At 51.0% G+C, this 19,224-nt stretch overlaps 9 protein-coding genes across 9 annotated transcripts; 6 read left to right on the forward strand and 3 right to left on the reverse strand.

Moving 5' to 3' along the window:
- Nucleotides 1-279: 279 nt before the first annotated feature.
- On the forward strand, nt 280-1,038 carry M436DRAFT_48032 (ThiJ/PfpI family protein; the record flags this gene model as incomplete). The annotated part of the gene is made up of 1 exon (XM_013571065.1): nt 280-1,038. The coding sequence occupies one exon, from the start codon at nt 280-282 to the stop codon at nt 1,036-1,038; it is 759 nt and encodes a 252-aa protein (XP_013426519.1).
- A 910-nt stretch (nt 1,039-1,948) lies between these two features.
- Nucleotides 1,949-2,842, forward strand: M436DRAFT_73503 (uncharacterized protein; the record flags this gene model as incomplete). The annotated part of the gene is made up of 1 exon (XM_013571396.1): nt 1,949-2,842. The coding sequence occupies one exon, from the start codon at nt 1,949-1,951 to the stop codon at nt 2,840-2,842; it is 894 nt and encodes a 297-aa protein (XP_013426850.1).
- Nucleotides 2,843-3,069: 227 nt separating this feature from the next.
- M436DRAFT_64550 (uncharacterized protein) lies at nt 3,070-5,655 on the forward strand (the record flags this gene model as incomplete). The annotated part of the gene is made up of 5 exons (XM_013571272.1): nt 3,070-3,339; nt 3,701-4,133; nt 4,172-4,458; nt 4,492-5,079; nt 5,131-5,655. The coding sequence occupies 5 exons, from the start codon at nt 3,070-3,072 to the stop codon at nt 5,653-5,655; spliced, it is 2,103 nt and encodes a 700-aa protein (XP_013426726.1).
- A 262-nt stretch (nt 5,656-5,917) lies between these two features.
- M436DRAFT_48416 (muconate cycloisomerase I, MLE) lies at nt 5,918-7,051 on the reverse strand (the record flags this gene model as incomplete). Its single annotated transcript, XM_013571125.1, has 1 exon — nt 5,918-7,051. One exon carries the CDS (start codon nt 7,049-7,051, stop codon nt 5,918-5,920), a length of 1,134 nt encoding a protein of 377 aa, XP_013426579.1.
- A 758-nt stretch (nt 7,052-7,809) lies between these two features.
- Nucleotides 7,810-8,895, reverse strand: M436DRAFT_64552 (P-loop containing nucleoside triphosphate hydrolase protein; the record flags this gene model as incomplete). The annotated part of the gene is made up of 2 exons (XM_013571273.1): nt 7,810-8,580; nt 8,632-8,895. The coding sequence occupies 2 exons, from the start codon at nt 8,893-8,895 to the stop codon at nt 7,810-7,812; spliced, it is 1,035 nt and encodes a 344-aa protein (XP_013426727.1).
- Nucleotides 8,896-9,292: 397 nt separating this feature from the next.
- M436DRAFT_48818 (Nucleotidyltransferase) lies at nt 9,293-11,260 on the forward strand (the record flags this gene model as incomplete). The annotated part of the gene is made up of 2 exons (XM_013571194.1): nt 9,293-9,838; nt 9,896-11,260. The coding sequence occupies 2 exons, from the start codon at nt 9,293-9,295 to the stop codon at nt 11,258-11,260; spliced, it is 1,911 nt and encodes a 636-aa protein (XP_013426648.1).
- A 273-nt stretch (nt 11,261-11,533) lies between these two features.
- M436DRAFT_82661 (uncharacterized protein) lies at nt 11,534-12,428 on the forward strand (the record flags this gene model as incomplete). Its single annotated transcript, XM_013571397.1, has 2 exons — nt 11,534-11,641; nt 11,691-12,428. The coding sequence occupies 2 exons, from the start codon at nt 11,534-11,536 to the stop codon at nt 12,426-12,428; spliced, it is 846 nt and encodes a 281-aa protein (XP_013426851.1).
- Nucleotides 12,429-12,910: 482 nt separating this feature from the next.
- M436DRAFT_73510 (putative isomerase YbhE) lies at nt 12,911-14,168 on the forward strand (the record flags this gene model as incomplete). Its single annotated transcript, XM_013571398.1, has 2 exons — nt 12,911-13,771; nt 13,830-14,168. The coding sequence occupies 2 exons, from the start codon at nt 12,911-12,913 to the stop codon at nt 14,166-14,168; spliced, it is 1,200 nt and encodes a 399-aa protein (XP_013426852.1).
- A 1,253-nt stretch (nt 14,169-15,421) lies between these two features.
- Nucleotides 15,422-17,573, reverse strand: M436DRAFT_48597 (fungal-specific transcription factor domain-containing protein; the record flags this gene model as incomplete). Its single annotated transcript, XM_013571155.1, has 4 exons — nt 15,422-15,678; nt 15,737-16,710; nt 16,762-17,198; nt 17,328-17,573. 4 exons carry the CDS (start codon nt 17,571-17,573, stop codon nt 15,422-15,424), a joined length of 1,914 nt encoding a protein of 637 aa, XP_013426609.1.
- Between the last annotated feature and the right edge of the window lie 1,651 nt (nt 17,574-19,224).

Below are 19,224 nucleotides of genomic sequence, written 5' to 3' on the forward strand. Positions count from 1 at the left end.
CATCAAGTTGATTGACATAATGCTGTAGACTCAAGAAGTCAGTATCCAGTCAACAATGACTCGAGCACGATTCTCGCACGTGAAAAATGGATATAATTGTGTATCACCAGTCCGACGTCATAGTGACTTCCTTCGTGGATATCCACGGAACATGATGGTACAAAACTCCACCTCTTCAGCACTTTCTCTGCTCTCACCGTCTGCACAGCCTATAAAATTTCACACCTATTCTCTATTGATTGAAACCAATCACAAATCATCGTCACAAAAACACCAACCATGGCTTCCCCACAAAAAGTCCTCATCATCCTCTCAGATGCCGACCACTTCGACATGAAAAAGACCTCGGGCGCAGATGCCGGAAAAACAGTCTCTCAACCATCCGGTTTCTTCATGATGGAACTCGCAAAACCTCTCTCTGCCCTCCTCGACTCCGGCTACGAAGTCACCTTCGCAACACCCGAAGGCAAAGAACCCGTCCCTGATCCTCTGAGCACCTCTCTTCTCGCCTTTGCCGGAAACTTCTACGAGCGACGCCGCGAGACTGAACTGCTTGAGCGCATGAAGAAGGAAAATGGATTTTCTTCGCCGAGGAAATTCAGAGATATCAAGGATGAGGAATTGGAGCAGTTTTCTGGTGTTTTCATCCCTGGTGGCCATGCGCCTTTGACGGATCTGGGCGATAACAAGGATTTGGGAAGGATTCTTGAACACTTCCACAATAAGCAGAAACCCACTGCTACCATCTGTCATGGACCTTGGGCTTTCCTGTCCACCAAGGTATCGAGTGGGAAGTTCATCTACGCTGGCTACAAACTCACTTGTTGGTCTGATATGGAGGAGTCAATGATGGAGACGATATTGGGTGCGGAGATTCCCAAGGTGGAAAGCGCATTGAGGGCGGAAGGTGCTGACATGGTGGAGGGTGCAGCTCAGAAGGTTGGATATATCACTGTGGACCGTGAGGTTATCAGTGGTGATAACCCTATGGCTGCCAACGCTATGGCAGACAAGTTTATCCAAATGATGAAGGCTTAGGACAGAGAAGTCTTTATGATTCAATGACCACAAATATCGAAAATGACTACACAAACCATGTAAACACACTTCTTGTTGTCAATCCCGTCCATCGACGTTGCTCTCGCAGACCATGTCGACCTTTTAGTCGACGATATGAGGATCACGTACGCTCGTTTGATGTTAATGATGAGATCGATGATTGTTCCAAGAATGCCTAGGTCTTGGGTGAACAAGCAGAAGAAGCAGAAGGCTGCGGCTCTTGGAACTCTGGAGGAATCCTTCGAAGCTCGCAGAGTCTTGGTCAAACCGGAAAAGATCGGCGAGTGACGACGACATTTACGAATAGGAGCCTCACCGCGAAAAGGAACCAACCACTTTGCTTGCCTATACCATGTCCAAGATACTGTAAACTATCGCACGCTTGGAGATATAAGCGCTGAGCGGTATAGTTGGCGGCCGTCCTATGCAGAGAGGTCGTAGTGATGGTAGGAATGAAGGACAAGCAAACCTCGACGAAGTATAAGCAGCGTCGGATATACACGTCGCACATTCATTTCACGATCCAGCAACCCATGGTTGCGATTTAGCGATCGCATCGTTATACACAGCCTCTCTCGATCTTATGGATGCGATGGTATCACTAAGAAGTACATTCATAAAAGTAGCAGATGCGTTTTAGAGTTCTGATACTCCAGGCACAAGAACACGCTATACCGCTTTCGGCTCTGACTGCGATATGAATCCTTCTCGCACTGCGAGGTCCAAAGGAGTTGTATACAAAGAACATGGTGACGCAGCATTCTCTTGAAGAGTCGAGGGAATATATAAGGAACACCGTAGTCGCTACTGATGTTGAACTATCAATTGTTACCCCATCTCACGTATCAAATCACACTTGACGTCGCATCACTGCAGAAATCAGATTACGATGCCTCCACCACCATACATCCCACCTTGTGCCCCTTACGGCTCGTATCCATCAAGCTATGGGTACCAACCATCTCTCGCTGCAGGAATCTTCTTCAGCATCTGCTTCGGTCTCTACACTTTTTCAAACATCCTTCAAACCTTCCGCACCCGCTGCTGGTGGATGGGTCTCTTTTTCAGCTGCGGAACCATTCTTGAGCTCGTCGGCTGGATCGGTCGCACCGTCGCACACTCCTGCTCTTTCTCGGGCGAGGTCAACACCATGCAGATCGCCTCGCTGATCATGGGACCTGCATACACGCAAAGTGGTGTTTACATTGCGCTGTGGATGATCATCAAAGTGCTGGGTACGAAAGTGTCGCCGGTGCCGCCGAAGCTCTACTTGTTTGTGATTTTCGGTGTCGATTGTGTGTGTCTTAGTTTGCAAGCCATCGGTGGTGGTCTGGCTGGTGCTGCTTTCGATCAGGGTACAAGCACCGCTCCTGGCACGGCTATCATGGTTGTCGGCATCATTGCTCAACTCGTCTCTGGGATGGTCTTCGCTGGATTCTTGTGTATCGTCTTTCCGCGAGGAGCGTCGCGAATCAAAGAGAACCATTCGCTACTGCTGGCGTGTACAGCTATTGTCATCAGCACTACTATGATGAACCTGAGAGGCTTCTACCGTTCCATCGAGTTGTGTCAAGGTTGGAGGGGTCCACTTATTACACAGCAGGGATACGTTATTGGGTTGGACGCGGCACCCATGCTTGTGGCTATGGGTGTGTTGGCGGTGTTGAACCCTTGTGTGCTTTTGCGCCGAGTGGAAAGGGAGCAGGCTGTTGGAGAGGGTATCAACCCAATCGACGCGGAGAAAGGAATATCGAAGAGATTAGACTCTGATGTCGAGACTTGAGACTCGAGGAAGTGAAGTGTTCCTGCGTGCCGTGCGAGGGGTCATTATAGATGAATTTGATGATAGAATGAGCAAGTTTGAGAGTCAACGGAGAACTATCTGCAAAATTCTGCTCATGTGTTATGATAAACTTTGTTGGGCTCACCACGCACTTTGTATGATGCACTTCATCATCAACAGTCAAGTTTGTAAGAGAGCACGATACCATACCAAGCAGAAAAACCACCATGGCCACCCCAAGGAGATCACATTCACCTCTTGTAGGCAAGAAGCCACTGCTGTCAGTCGACTGGGTGGTCAGATGTGCATTGAACAGCATCGCAAAGATTTTCACCTACAGAAACATCAGTGGCAGAAGTATTCCGAACTCCGAGATTGATATCGAGATGCAAGCGGTCGTTGTAGACCCAAATGGCCATGACGACGGCGACAGCGAGCCCACGCTCGACCTGAGAAGAGATCTAGAGAGCCAAGCGGACGCCGTTCTGAGACGTAAGGTCGGTCATGTTACACGCTGCGTCTGAATCATGCACTCACGGCCATACCAGATCTTTTGAGTACCAAAATCTGGAGAGGCAGTTGGAACTGAACGCACTTCGCCATGAATCATCCTCAGCATCGAACCGGACCAGCGGTTGAACGAACCGCGAGCGAGACTCTTCTCGCACGATCTGCGAAGGCTGGGGGATGCAAAGATTCGAGGCAGGGACGCCAGCCAGGCACAGAACGAAGCTTCGCAAGGAGAGTTCGGGAGTCGGGATTCTGCTTCGACCGGCATCGGACGCGTCACCAATAGGTCGTAGCATACAGATTCGCAATAGAAAGAGATGGTTGTGAGAAGCACAATCTGAAGCACAGTGGCTTTCTGTTTGGTTCAGAAGCGGATTGAATGTTTTACGTGCCGTGGTGCATTCGTGCTACATGCTGAAGCCGAGACCGGAGGCGGACGCCGACAGCGTAGATCCTCGTAGATTTACCGCCTTACCAAAGCGAGGGGTCAGGGATGATGCGCCAACGCAACAAGAACACCTGGAACATGAGGAGCATGTACGAGCCTGCGAGGGAGCTCCAGGTGTTGTGCCTGGCCTGCTTCTGACCCTGCTCGTGGCGCTAAGGGCGTGTGTTGCCTGGCCCGTCCTTGGGGATCCATTCGCTGATGCAGCTAACGGCCGGAAGTTGGTGAGCGCCCGTACGCGCCATCAACCGCATCAAGACCGACTTGATCTTTCTGTTCGGTTGAGCTTCACAAGACAGAGTAGAAGCCAAGACCAGGTCTACGAGATTGCCAGAGGTAAAGGTGCAGAGATCCGAGGCAAGAATGACATACAGCGAGACGGTGGAATGGCTCGATGCCTTGTCGGAGCGCTTCGGCTCCTGACTGGCGACGCTCCCGCCCGCAGAGAAGAAGCCACTCCCGGGCCGTGCCTGCCTGCGACCAAAACAAGGCCGACCCCCGCCGTCGCTTTCCCTCTCGCTCGCCTTTTTCATCTCACCTGCCGCCCTGTATTCATCCTTCTAACTTTGTCAACGATAATCGTATACCCATCGATAAATGGAAGCATACTCGAACCCGTCATCGGATGATAGCCGTAGATTCGCTCAAGGACTTCCCATCGGTACGTGGTAATTGCCATCTACCGTCGCATCAGGAATCGAAGCTTATACTCTCTTTAGCCGCCGAACAGAACAATTCACACAAGCCTTCATCGCAAATCAAAGACAATACCATGGCAGACGTTCGTAGCAGTCCGCGTGAAAGTCACACTGGCGCCGAGATGAACGGTGAAACCCGCCCTCAAGTGCCAACTTGGTCGGTGGCCAACGCAAAGGAGGCAAAACCTCCGTCCGAGCCTGAGGGCCGAACGACGGGTCCCAGGATCGACGTGGATCCTTCTAACGGAAGTCACACTGCTTCGGCCGATGCTGATGCACAATCTGATATCGACGAACTGCTTACTGGAGGTGACGCTGAGCCTGAGCCCCCTCGCTATGATGGGGACTTTGACATCGAGAGGCACGACTACTGGTGGAATCTGCTTGACATGGACAATCCTCGACATGCCAGAGCTTCCAAGGGCATGCGCTATGGCCAAGAACGCAATCCTAGATGTGATACCTGCGAAAGACAAAACAGAGCTTGTATGACGCGGCCCAACAGTCATGACAAGACTGGATGTGTTCGATGTTCATACACACAGAGCGGGTGCTCACACGCTAGAGAAGCCAGAGAGTCTCACGTAAGTCCGGAGTATCATAAAATCGATGAACAACAGCTGACATCCTCATAGCAACAGCGGACTGGTTTCCCGCTTCTTAAGATTGCTGGCGCCCGCAAACGTGATGACCTGGACGACGATGACTCTCGCAGCCCTCCGCTTGAGCTTGCAGCAAAGCGAGCGCGTCTCTCAAGTTACAGCGGAGCTTTCCCAGAAGCAGGCAGAAATTTGAATGCTACTCCATCGCGACCTACCTTCGATGCCCCTATCTCCGTCAATGGACGACATTATTCTCCGGTCCATGTACCAGGGTCAGCGGCCGAGAGAGAACCAAGCGGTGTCAATGGTGACAGTGCACGATCAACTCGACCGGACGCCGACAACCGCCAGTACTACGATACGCATAACGAACTGTCTCGACATGATGACAGGTATCAGAATCACGACCGTTACGAAGTCTCTGCTCGTGATATGAACAATTTGTTCAGCCTGGTTGATAAGCTCCAGCGGGAAGTCAGAACACTTCGCAGTAAGCTGGATGGAGTCGAGGCCCGTGTAGACACTATCAGTGGAGCTGTTGATATCTACAGGCCGTAGGAAAGTCGGGATTGTTGTTGGAATGATGAGGAGCTTGCAAAGCTCACACTTGCTATGATATGGGGAGAGGATGTGCACGCGTACACTCATGGCTAATGTTAACGATCGGATTGCGAGGCATTACAAACGGAGTCAAGGGGTTTCATATGAAATACGCACACGAAGTTGGCGGGGTTTTATTCGCTTGTGATAGAGGAAGCCGTAGCTCGACCTGATGAACATTGTCCTTATGGGAACTCAAAATGTATCAACAGACGGTCACTCATAACCACACTGCTGTAGCAGCGGCCAGAGTTTTGCCATCTTCTCCTATCAACTGTGTCCGTGCGATTTCCGTGATCTGCTTGCCATCGAAAGCCAGCATGAACACATACCCCTCCTGACTGTCCGTCATAGCCAGGTACTCTGCTTCTTGGCCCTCAACCATCGGCGCAGGTTCGATAGCATTAGCGATGCCACCGCTCGTCGCAGTCTCAAAGATATCAAAAGCCTCTCCCTGCACCAAGCCATTTTCGTCCAGCCCAAACACCGCCACGTAACCTTTCGTCTCTTTCTCTAAACCGCGCGTTGACGTATATAGATATCTCGGTGGGCCAGAAGCAGGTCTACTCAGCCTCACTTCGTCGGCCCAGTAATTCTTTTCATCCTTGTTCCTCGGGATAATTCTTGCACCAGATATGAGGTTCAGGCTTGTTTTGTTCGAGATTGATAGTGTATCCACATAACAACTGTGTTCCTGCACCGAATAGAGTATTTTGCCATTCGGATGCGGCCAAGTATGTCTAGGTCCGTCGTTTTCCCTGCTCGCGGTCCACTTCTGGCGATTTTCTAGTTTTCCTGGTTGTTGAGAGGTTGAGGAAACATTGTAGCTCCAGACACAATTGTGTCCGATATCCGCAATGAAGAGTTGGTTCCCAGAAGCAGAGAGATCAACAGAGTGAGCACCATGTCTCAAACCTCCGAAATCTCCGTGTTTGACTCCAGATCTAGCTCCGTCGTTTTCGCTGCCGCCTTGATCTCGGAACTCTAGGGTTTGGATGAAGGGACCGATGCTACCGTCAGGGGCCAAGGAAAACACTTCGCCAGTGGGTCCGCCGGCTGAGTAGAGGGTTGTGGGTGATGAGCATACGTAGCCACTCATTGCGCGTACGGGTTGAGAGTTTAAGAATGTTAGGGTGTGATCAGGTTCAATGCGGTAGGAAGCTACAGCAGGTGGTGAGGCCCATACTGTGGTGTAGAGGCGTGTTTTGTCGGCGGATAGAGAGAGCCATGAGTGTCCACCTATGGCTTCGGAAGTGTGCTGTACGTCCAATTTGCATTTCGAAGTGTCCTTGCTCGGTGTGAAGCGTAACGTGAACAGTTTCGGCGTGTAGAACGTGCCGACCAGAAAATCCATGTTTGGTTACGATCCAAGTATATGCTATTTTCCCGGGTTGAGATGAAGCGACAAAGGAAGCAATCGACAAATGTTTGAAGGATGTCGTGCGAGCGACGGGTATTATCAAAGAAAACAGGTGGTGGCATACTTTTTCGGAAGTAGATCATTGCCCGAAGTGCAGCTTCCGAGGAAGGGCTGGAAGCGGCTTCGCGGTAAAGTTCAGCCCCCGAACGGCTCCTACGAATCAAAGATTGGTATGAAACAAACCATAACGAATCGCATATCTTGACTGTGGGCAGGGTATATTTCTGGAAAGCTTTGGTGATCCAAGCCTCCTTCCAGGAGCTGTTGCGACTCAACTTTTGCTCGCTGGTCGTGGGGATACTGACGGCCCCTCAAGCTGTGCGAGATTCTGCATGGCATTGTGATGCGTGCCGTCCCGAGTACAAGGTCCTCGAATCAACCTGGAGGTTTCTCCGACACTTGCAGCATCTGAGCTTGCAGTTCGATGCTTTGACGACTTTCAGATCGGCAGTTGGACTGCGATTTTTTCGAGATTCCCGTATCCGCGAGCACCTTCCTGTTCGGGTTATCACACTGCAGTCCAAGTTCAAAATCCAGAGGCTGGATGCTGGCAACTGTAGGCGTGCTCCGTCGTTCGGCATCTCGTCTCGACGCAGTTGATCGGGCCTCCGCTGAGGATCCATGTTGAACCGCAGGGCTGTGGCAGGACAGAGGACTAGGATGCGGCAATCAGGGCGGAAAAGGACAGCTTATCAGTCACTGGTGCCGGCATGCCTCTTGATGTTGCGCTGTCTGCGAGCCTCCTTATCGGCTCCCCGAGCCTGGTTCATGCTGCCGCCCATGCTCGACTCCTCAGTGATTCTTTTCTCCAAGCCATCTTCGGTGACTTCATCCAGAAGGAAGCGCCCCCATAGACCGTTTCTCCATCGTTGGATCATCCAGAGAGCTGTAGCCTCAGTATCTGGCTCGCCACCCTTTTGCAAGCGACCAGTCTTGTTTGCGATGGCGTTAAGCAACTCGATGATATCGTTGGTGGGCGGACAGTACTCTTTGTAGAGTCTAGGGTCGATGAGGTTGACACGATAGAGGAGGTAGTCGGCCAGAGTAGCAGGCGGGATGATGGTGTCTTTGACGTTGCCGCAGAGAGCGAGTTTCAGCATGGCTTCGGCATCCGGCACGTATGGGATAAAAACACCGGGAGTGTCGAGCAGGTAAACGCCCTCGCCATCTTCGGTGCTGTCGATGATCTTGACGCTTGTTGAAATCTTGCGTGTTACTCCGGGCTGTGCGCCTGTGTGTGCAGCTTTTCCCTTTCCAACTCCTTCTTTCCGTAGTGCGTTGAGCAGAGATGACTTTCCGACATTGGGCATGCCTACGACCATGATGCGGGATCCCGTCAAGGAAGTGCTGTTCTCGAAGTAGCGACGGGCGAAGTCCAGAACTTTGCGGATGTCTTTCTTGTCTTTGTGGTCAGAGAACAAGACCTCCGAGGGCTTGTGCCATTTGCGGATAATGTCCTCTCGCTATGTCATCGTGTCAGAGGAGGTCAGGTAGACGGCGATTGATAGACTTACCTCTCTGTCAATAGGCTTGTTGCGGCTACCCAAGTCACGCTTGGTGTAGATAATGATGCGCTCGCGACCTGCTAGACTCTGTTCGAACAAAGGGTTACGAGAGGTTAGTGGCACTCTGTAGTCACGGCACTCGACGATCAGGTCAATTTGCGACAGCATAGTGTTCATCTTGGACAATCCTGCAGCATGATGACCCAAGAAGTACGATCTAGGGAGAGACTCGACTGGCGGAAACACCGCTCGCGCTACAAATTTTGCTGCCATCTTGTTGCGATGGACTGTTCTTGTCTCTGGCAAGTCTCAAATCTTTCCGCTATTTGTCGCGTCTCAGAAATGTTTCCGGCTCGGAGAAGCTTGAGCCGAGCAGCGCGTCACCGCCTTGGACATCTGAATCCTTCCAACACTCTTCCCTACTGACACCATCCTATCTTGTATAAGAGACATGTGTTGCAACAATGACAATTATGATCTTGTTGGCGAGATTCAGAAACACGGTACTGGATGACTGCCTATGATAGCGCATAGACCTTTCTCAGATTCATAGACACGCTTGGCCACCACGTGTTGTGATAACTAACAGTTTATATTCGACATGTTTTCGGCACATTGGACGGCTTCTTCCCCTCCAGCACAGCCTGCTGCGGAGGAAGCATCAGATCCAATGCCGAAGTCGACTTTGCAGCTTGCATCTCTACCTCCCATATTCGTTTCGGAGTCCCACTTGGATACCTGCGAGTTACACGAAATCGAAGATGATGTTGTCGAAGTTGGTGGCTTACTCTCCTATGACTTGAAAGAAGCACAGATTGTTCTGACCAAGGCTGAACGGACGCGACGTATCCAACTGGACTTGAGATCAAAAGGATGCCATACCGAAGAGGTCGAGATTGTCAAGGATGCCAGTGCTTTGGAAATCACGTCTGGGGAGCCTGGTGCTAAGAGACAAAAGCTCTCACAAGCAAACAGCATTGGCAAGGGCGAAGCAGCAGACACGGCCATTGACGACGTTAGCACCGAATCGGACACCGAGGACGAGTCTACGCCTATCAAGCGCAAGCGTAAGCATTCACCAGTCAATCGAGATCCCAACGCAGGATACTTCTCCAATCCTTATATCAAAGTTTTGAGGCTACAGTGGTTCGTCGACTCTCGAAGACAGGGCGCTGTCCTGCCCATTGAACCATATCTTCTCTATCAAGGTCGCCGTGTGGAAAAGCCCGAGAACACAAAGACTCCCATCAAAGCCTCCAGCTTCTCAGCTCAGACCAAGACACCACAATCGATTTTGAAACGAGCAAGAGCAGATGCCGAGACAAACATATCCTCGCCAGTTCAGCAGCGTAGTAATCGGAAGTTAGGTCAGATCGGCGGAGGTAGAGTCTCTGCACCTTTCCAACCTACACCGCATACCAAAAGGGCTCACTTGTTGCAACAAACAACCTCAGAACATGACCTAGGCCAGTCGAGCGACCTGCCTGAGCTTCCACCATGGGTTCGGAATGACGTCAAGTACGCTTGCCAACGTTCAACTCCAGCTGACCCGCCAAATACACTCTTCATCGCTCAACTCGAGAAGATCAAGTTGGCTCGATTGCTCACGGGTGATGAGATAGGTGTGCGAGCCTACAGTACCAGCATTGCTTCGATAGCCGCCTACCCATACAAGCTCACATCTGCCCGAGAAATCTTACAACTGCCTGGTTGCGATGCCAAGATAGCGAATCTCTGGGTCGAATATGCAAACTATGGCAAAATCGAAGAGGCAGAAAAGGCTGCGAATGATGATGAACTCAAGGTCCAGAGGCTCTTCTACAACATATGGGGTGTTGGATCTACAACGGCAAGAGACTTCTACAAGGAAAAAGGATGGAGAGATCTGGATGATGTGGTCGAGTACGGCTGGAGCACCTTGACTCGAGTCCAGCAAATTGGTGTCAAGTTCTACGACGAATTCTTGCTACCTATACCGCGTTCTGAAGTTGACGACATCGCATCTACCATCCACAAACATGCCGTCAAGGTTCGTGACAAGGGCATGCAGAGTCTAGTGGTTGGCGGGTATCGGCGAGGCAAAGAAAATTGTGGAGATGTGGATATTATCCTATCTCACCCAGATGAAGACAAGACTCTGAACATCATCACGGATATTGTGGCGAGTCTGGAGACAGAGGGATGGATCACACATACTCTACTGATCAGCACGACGACTAGTAATCGTTCGCAGCAGACACTTCCTCTCAACTCGTCGTCATCTCATGGACATGGGTTCGATTCATTGGACAAGGCGCTCGTGGTCTGGCAGGATGCCAGCTTTGACTCGGGCCCCTCTGACACCAAAAAGAAGAATCCAAACCCTCATCGCCGGGTGGACATCATCATCGCGCCTTGGAAAACGGTTGGTTGTGCAGTCATGGGATGGTCGGGAGGTACGACTTTCCAACGCGATCTACGTCGCTACGTCCGACAGACGTACAATTACAAGTTTGACTCTTCTGGAGTCAGAGATAGGAGGACGGGAGATGTTGTTGACGTTGATGGGACGGCAGACACGATGGAACAGGCAGAGAAGAATGTGTTTGGTGCATTGGGATTGGAGTACAGAGAGCCTTGGGAGAGATGCACTGGATGATTGCAGACTTCAGACAATAATTCAGCAAAAGAAACAAATGATCCTCACATCAATATGGTATTACTACATGCATAGTCAGCAGTATGAATTGTAAAAGAGTGGAATGTGGGATAGAGTGTGGCTGGCAGTTGAGCAAGTGTGGCTGACGTCACAGTATGTCATGGGAATAAGGCACGCGGAGCATTTGTGAACCTTCGCAACCACAAAACCAGGAGCATCAGCACCCCTCTGTTCTACTCGAAACACTCACATTCCTCTCGAGAAACAGCGATCATGACAGCACAAGACAAAGTCAAGGAGACAGTCCGCGAGGAAGCGCAGAGAGTGGCCGGGTTGGCACAAGATGCTGCTCAATCTGGAGCCTACCTCTATCCCATCAGGGTAACATCATGTCAATGACCATCTTTTGACCAAGCTGACATGTATCCAGGGTATCTTCTACTTCCTGTCGAAGCGCGAGCTCTGGAAGCCCCTCGTCTCCAAGCTGATCCCCACCATCGCTCTCGGCATCACCACACTCGCCGGTGTCTTCTTCTTCGGTTACCTCCCTCAAGCCGCCGTCCTTGCCGTCTTTAACGGCCCCTTGGCCGCAGTCAATGCCGCTCTGTTGTGTCTCAACGAGAGCAGCACCATCTTCAACACCCTCTCCAAGACATTCCTGGTCGAGGAAAGCCTGATCGACACCTTCGACGGCACTCTCGTCGCAAAGGGCGAGGCCGAGCTCGTGTCCAAGGAGCGCAAGGTCGGTCGCGGCGGTGATGCCATTGGCCGTCTGGGCAAACTGGTCACCAAGCCATTCGCCAAATTCGCTCCCAGCGCCATCATCAGATACGTCATGTACCTGCCGCTCAACTTCATCCCCATCGTCGGAACCGCCATGTTCATCCTGCTCCAAGGCAAGCGCGCTGGACCCGCTGCTCACTCTAGATACTTCCAGCTCAAGGGTATGAACAAGGCTCGTCAAGAGGAGTGGATTGAAAAGAGACAGGGCGCATACACCGGCTTCGGCACCGTTGCTACCCTGCTTGAGCTGGTCCCCATCGCTGGCGTCTTCTTCGCTTTCACCAACACCACTGGTGCCGCTCTCTGGGCTGCCGATCTCGAATCTAGAAGCAACGAGAATCAGTCCACTGCTCAGCTCAGAGATCAGTCGAAGAAGGCACGTTGAAGAAACCTTCACGGTCTCTTGTCGTCTTGGTAGTGCCGTCTTATCGCTCAACGACAGATATGACACGATAACAACAGAACATGTCAGCTCTTAGAACCAATCCACGGCTACCTATCCAAAATATCATATTCCATGCTTCGTCACTGTACCTTGCCCTGTCGCTTGAGTGAACCTTGGGTGTGCCGACTGCGGATCATCATTCGCCAAGCTGTCCCCACCATGCGGTTCGGTTGGCCTCACCCCCGCTCCGACCTCTCTCCGCCTTGTGTTTCATCGATCCGGCATCATCATCGCTGTATTGCTACAGGCGGCTGAATGCATCATGTCCACAGCAATATGCGCCAGCTTGCTAGCCACAATAAGCGCGACTGAGTGTCCAAGGTAGCATGTGCCCGCACAATATAAGTAGCTAGGTGACACCGCATCACTCCTCTCTGATTGACCCCTTCTCTTCCAACAATATTCTCCATTTGCCTGTGAAGATGCTTGTCCGCTCACTACAGCTTTTTACTGCGGCATCTCTGACTGCTGCCACCAACCTCTTTGTCTCGGACTACTCTGGCAATGTCACAACACTGTCCCTGACCGAGCACGGCGGCCACTACTCCCTAACCAAAACTTCCGCCAACTCCGGCTGTGCTCCGAACCCCTCATGGCTTACTCTCGATCCCAATCACGCCACTTTATACTGTCTTGATGAAGGCCTCGAAGTCACCAATGGCTCCCTTACCTCCTTCACCATCGGCGACGACGGCAGCCTCACCAAAGTTCACCGCGAAGAAACAATCAACGGCCCTGTCAGCGGCGTCATCTACGGCAACCCTGCCCAGAAGCGCAATATCGCATTGGCACACTACGTCGGCAGTGCGTTGAGCATCTGGAACTTGGACGTCAATCGTACGGGCAGCTTTGCTCTCGAGCAAAACATCGTCTTCAACCTCACCAAGCCCGGCCCCAATGCCGAGAGGCAAGAAGCCCCTCACGAGCACGAAGCTGTTCTGGACCCCACTGGCGAGTTTCTAGTCGTGCCCGACTTGGGAGCAGATCTCGTCCGCATCTTTTCTTTTGATCCCGAGACTGGCAGACTAAGTGCTGAGAAACCATTGGCTGTGCTTCCTGGCTCTGGACCCCGCCATGTGGTCTTCTATCAACCTTATGGTGTAGTCAGCAAAACAGGAACTAGCTTCATGTTTTTGGTGTCCGAGTTGGGGAATACGGTTACTTCATTTGCGGTCTCGTATCCTTCTGCGGGAGGCATGAAGTTCAAGCAAGTCTACAACACTACTTCGTACGGCGATCTCGTTGTCCCTGACGGCAATGCCGCGGCTGAAATCGCCATTTCCGTGAGTCTCTCATTCCTCAACTCTGTGTCTACCACTATACTAATTGTCGCAATCACAGCCCGACAACCGCTTCCTCATCGTCTCGAACCGCAACAACACCTCCTTCGACATCCCAAACCCCAACCCCCACAACAGCACTTCCATCCCCTCAGACTCTCTCTCCACCTTCTCGCTCCAAAAAGATGGATCACTCAAGCACATCCAACTCTGGCCTGCAGGAGGAATGTTCCCGAGACACTTTTCGCTATCACCCAGTGGAGATTTGGTGGCTGTGGGTCTGCAGTACGATAAAGAGGTTGTGGTGTTTGAGAGGGATGTCGCATTGGGCACGGTGGGTAAGCCTGTGGCGAGGTGGGTGGGTGGTGGCAATGTCACTTGTGTTGTTTGGGAGGAGTAGGGGAGGGTTTTCGCTGGGGCCAAAACGTGTCGTTGAACGGGAGCTTTCCACAAGTAACATTGAAGTAGAATTGAAATCACTTGCTTAGTCTCTACAAACTGTTATTGGTGCTCAGAAAATGTGTTTTTCTAGTGCAATGGATTGGAACGAACCATTACACACTATGCTGTTCCAAGCAGATTTTCAACTTGTCGGATTACAGATGGTTTCAATCAAGCCCGAGAGCCGAAGGGAGCGTGCAGGACCGGGTCCAGGTCAGAGAACGCGGTTGCATATCTCTAGAGGATGACGAGAAAACAACGGTCGATTTGCAGAGACTACGAACCGCCTTCGATGAAGACATAGGAGCTGGATAGAGTCTCGAGAATCGGGCTAGAGAATAAATATCACTTCACAACCCTATCTCAAAGACGACGTGAAGGATTGATCAGTTTGCGGGAAATACCGAGCTCCATCAACGATATTGAGAAGGATGCTGAGCACTGATGACCGGGTCGGAGGTCGATGACGCTTTCCAGTTCATGTCGATTTGTATCACCAAGTCAGAGGAGAACAGTACTTCGGAACTCTTCAAAAGATGTGAGAAGAGTCGGCATGCAAGAAGTATCGAACTTTTTGAATCAGATGGAGCATCGATGACCAGGTCAAACGCTGAACGTGCTTCGCAATCCTTGCAAAAGGCGACTACAAGTAACCGTCGAGTTGCAAGAACAACCAATCACCCGAGAGAACATTTCAAAGCCGGGTATACCGACGATTACCGGGTTTAAGGTATATTGGACATTGAGCAAAACTATTCAGAGGTAGCAAACTCCAACCGTTGGCATGCAGAGGCTGTCAATCGCCTTTGACAGGACCCGACAGCTTTATCAGAGCATCGATGACCGGGCTAGAGGCGGAACGTATTGAGTTCCATCTTTGAAAGGCGGCGAGAACGGCGTCGGTACGCAGAAAGGTTCATCTGAAGACGTGTGACCGACGAAATCAGTAGCATCAAACACATGGCGACGAAGACCCGGTTCGGGCGTAGTGCAAAGGCCCAATGCCGCTGTGACCATCGAACGGGCAGGAACGAGACATCTGATCATTGCGCTTCCTCGTCTTCTGCATGAGCTGTTGTTCTCAAGGTTGGTGGACGAGGTACTGGGGAGACGGCAGATTATGCACTCAATTGATGAAGCAAAATCCGACACTGGCGGTGAAAGATCATGATAAGTATCATAACTCTTATTCCGTTGGGTGATAATCTTCCACTACTTGATCTGCTGCTCCCCGAATACTTGCAGAGCAGATGGCGAGAGATCGATCGTCTTGTCCAAACCAGACACGAACAAAGCATCCAATCTTAACAAGGCCAAGTTCAACAGATCGCCACTGCGAGACTTGATACGCAGCAGACTCCTCCATGAGTTGAGCAGATCCAAACATTCTTTTGCATCTGTAGAGTTTGGCGAAGTGACAAACAGCAGGAGCATGAAGTTGCTTGCTATCATAAAGTTCGTGCGTGAATCTGTTTCACAAATCAGTTTTGAGCTCAATCGGTAGTAAGTCACGGGTGGAATGCTTACATGATGGCCAGTAGGCTTCCATATGATTGGTATCTAGACTCTCAACAAATTCGAAGAGATCTTTTCCCATGCTTATCGCACCAGTTCGCAAGGCGGTGGTTGCGTAATTGTCGGGCTCGCTTTCTGGACGCAGCATAGCCCGGAACAATTGAATCTTTGCTGTGATGTAGGCTAGATGCAGTCCACCCTGTGCGTTGAGGCCCTGTCCGTAGCTAGCTTTGACCGTCGGTAGAAGGTTTGGCGGTAGTTCCTGGTACCATTGGCTTAATCGTACACGTAAAGGTCTGGCTACTTCAAGCGTCATGTCGAGAGAAGTACAGAGCTTTCTAGCTGCTTTGATCGAAAACAGACTTCGTAGGATGTCGTCCACGATCTCTGTCAATGCGGCCAGTTGGATGAAGTGTTCCGAGTAAACACGATCGTCGCTACCGTCAGCGAGCTCGAAGTCGTCTTGTGTCAGTGGGTTGACGTCCCAGTCGTCAGACATAAGGTGCGAGCTTCTACCAGTGTTTAGAGCAATCCATTTCTCTTGAACAAAGACCGCCCAGGATAATCTTCGTCTCAGTCTTTGCTCCCATAGAGGTAGTGGCCAGTCGCTCGGATCCAGATTGAGACCTAATGACTGTGCTATCGATACAGCGTCGGTCATCATTGTCCATTTGAATGGCGTATCGGCCACATGCTTATTGGTTGGTCTCCTCTGCACAAGGAGGAGAAGTGTTTGGACAACGGACAGCGAAGGCGTGTGGTAATTCGGTTGCACAGCAGACCAGGCGATGCGGAAAAGCGAGTCGGCAGATGGTGGGGTATAGACCTCGAGACAAAGTTGATCGTCAAAGGTACAGTATGGCAATGCATGTCCATATACTGCAGCGAGCAGCCAGGTGGGCATCGTTCCTGGACTATAGTCGCCGTTGTCTAGACTACGCTCTCGAGATAAGACTGGGAAATATGGCTGAACAAAACGGAAGAACCTGCATCATCAGTATGCGAGTCACATGGATCCAGGTGCTTCGGAATCTTACAATTTGATAAGTCTTCTTCCATGATCATTGCTGATCATCTGGTCAAGCTCCAATCTTAGACTCTCCAGATGGTCGAGGCTCTCTGCAGGTTCGGCTCTGGCAGTAGTCTTGTTCTGCTGGATGAGGAAATGAACAGGGATTTTATCATTCTCTCCTACTCTCCGTATGCGGCGCGTCCTAGAGATACATTCGTTGTTCCCGTCATATCGATATCGACGAAGTAGGTATGGATCATACTCGCCGCTCAGGCCAATCAGCTGAGAGTTGCTAGGGCCTTGCACGTCCAATGAAGGCTCCTGAGCATTGTCGAAAAATGAGGTCGGAATGGATTGTGCAGATTCTGGTGAATGAGAGGATTGAGTCAACGGTGGTGCCAGGCCTGCTTGAACGGGATCGAATTGTTCAAACATAAGAGGTGCGAACATTGGCGAATCAAACTTGTACTCGCCAGGCAAGCCGCCAGGTAAGCTTGCGGTCATGAAGGACGGCAGGGGTTCCCAGCTCAGGAGATCACTTCCGAGGTCAAAGGTATTGCTAGGTGGCAATGGCAACGGCAATGGCAATACAGGCTCTTGAGAGCGTTCCTCGCTGAGATTGGGACGTCGTCTCTTTGCAGGAGACTCTACGAATGTACAGTCCTTGCCATAGCGAAGACAGAGTTCACAGGGCGGTTTGCTTTCGAGATGACAAGCTGCCTTCTTGTACCGACAAAAATCACAAGGGCGCTTGTTCCGGCTTTTGTAAGCTCGAGCTCTGTCTTGGACGTCACTTTGCCCGAGGGTCTGTTCTTGGGAGGTGACAATGGCCTCCATCTGAAATGTGCTGGCTTTGCGCGTGCGCGTACGATAGGCGTGATAGGCCGAGGTGTCAGCCGAATTGTCGGCCTAGTATGGGTGCGTTGGAATAGGAGTTATAGAGCGGACAAGAAGGAATGACTCTCAGGATGGGAAGAAGGCGATCACTTGGGATTTGTTTCTCCCCGTGGCGGAATCGTGTCGCTATCGACCCCAACTCGATTGGCCCCATTGGATGCCACCCGTTCACAGTTGCTTGCGGTATCGCTTGTACATGCTCCATCAGATGCCGATCGTCGGTAGGATTGTCGTGCTGTTGCGTTGCATGCCAGCTGCAGTTGCTTGAAAGTGGGGTTGAACAGCTGCCTCGGAAGCAACCGCCGGCGCTGATTGAACCCTGGATCTTTATCCGGCGGAGAATTGTAGGCGGAAAACTTCGGCAAACTTTGATAAGAACTGCCTGAGTCATGGAATTCTACAGAAAATGCCACCCTCGTATCTACGCCGTCGCTCAAATCGATACTGCTCAGTCCTGTCTTCAATCGGTATCGATGCCACGATAGATGCATGCTAAAGCACGCAATGACTGCAATATACACATGGCCATCATCTTCCATTATTTACTATCGAAAACGGAGTCAGGCTCGACAGACAGCTCGACATTCCCGAGACATTCTCTAATCGCTGACCAAGGACTTCTCCCCGGTACCCTGTATTCTGACACGCCCTATGCATATTGCTTCCTTGCGATTCTGCTGTGATAGCTGGTATAACGCGATCTATGGCCTATCGAGACCCTGGTAACTTGACTGCTCAGCAATCGCATGTGCCCCACTTCGTGTCGGACACTCCGATCCCGAAATCTGCTTCCGAAATTTACCTATCATTCTCGCTGTCACCATACACATGAACCAGGGTTCGACGTTAAGTCGAGTCCTTTTCGCTAATCCTAGACATACACTTTCTTCATCCCTCATAGTGAAGTACAGTACAAGAGTAAGGTATCACCAGTCCAAAGAGACGTGCTGGTGGTGAAGGCTTTCTTCATAATCTCTGATCACAGAGAACATCATGCAACTTCACCCGCCACTCTCATCAGCTATCCTCTCTCGCATGTGCGCAGCGTTTCTCGTGTTCCTGTCTTTTATCTCGTGAAATGGACACATTCAATCCGACTGCAGGCAGTCTCTAGAAAGAAGATAGCGGCTCGGAGAGATGACAGGACTTGCCATGCTTGTAGAGCCTGGTAAACCTCACCCACCGAACTTGATCAGACGGTTCTTGCGCCCTTCACTTTCTTCGATTTGGCACAAATCAAACCTGATACGAAAGAACACAACGCCCGCCTTGCAGACTCTCCTAACGTTGGCTTCGTAAGATTGAGGGCATGCCCTCCGGGTTTAGACGGAAGGAACTATTTGAACGCTCGTTGGACAGTCACATTGCCAGAGATCTGCTTCCTATGATTGTCAGAACAGCGACCCGAAGACGAGAGTCGGGTCCTCATCGACTAGCAACAAGTATACTTCGCTCACACGACTCAACACGAGCGTATTCTTTGCGTTGAAGCAGCGGGCTTGGAAATTAAGGGCAGGGTCATCCTATCGGAAGTGGTTTTGGTTCATACCCGAGGCGACATGTGGTCATACAAAGATGAGTAACTATTTTT

The sequence above is a fragment of the Aureobasidium namibiae genome, assembly GCF_000721765.1.
Source record: "Aureobasidium namibiae CBS 147.97 unplaced genomic scaffold scaffold_10, whole genome shotgun sequence".
Lineage (NCBI taxonomy): Eukaryota > Fungi > Ascomycota > Dothideomycetes > Dothideales > Saccotheciaceae > Aureobasidium > Aureobasidium namibiae.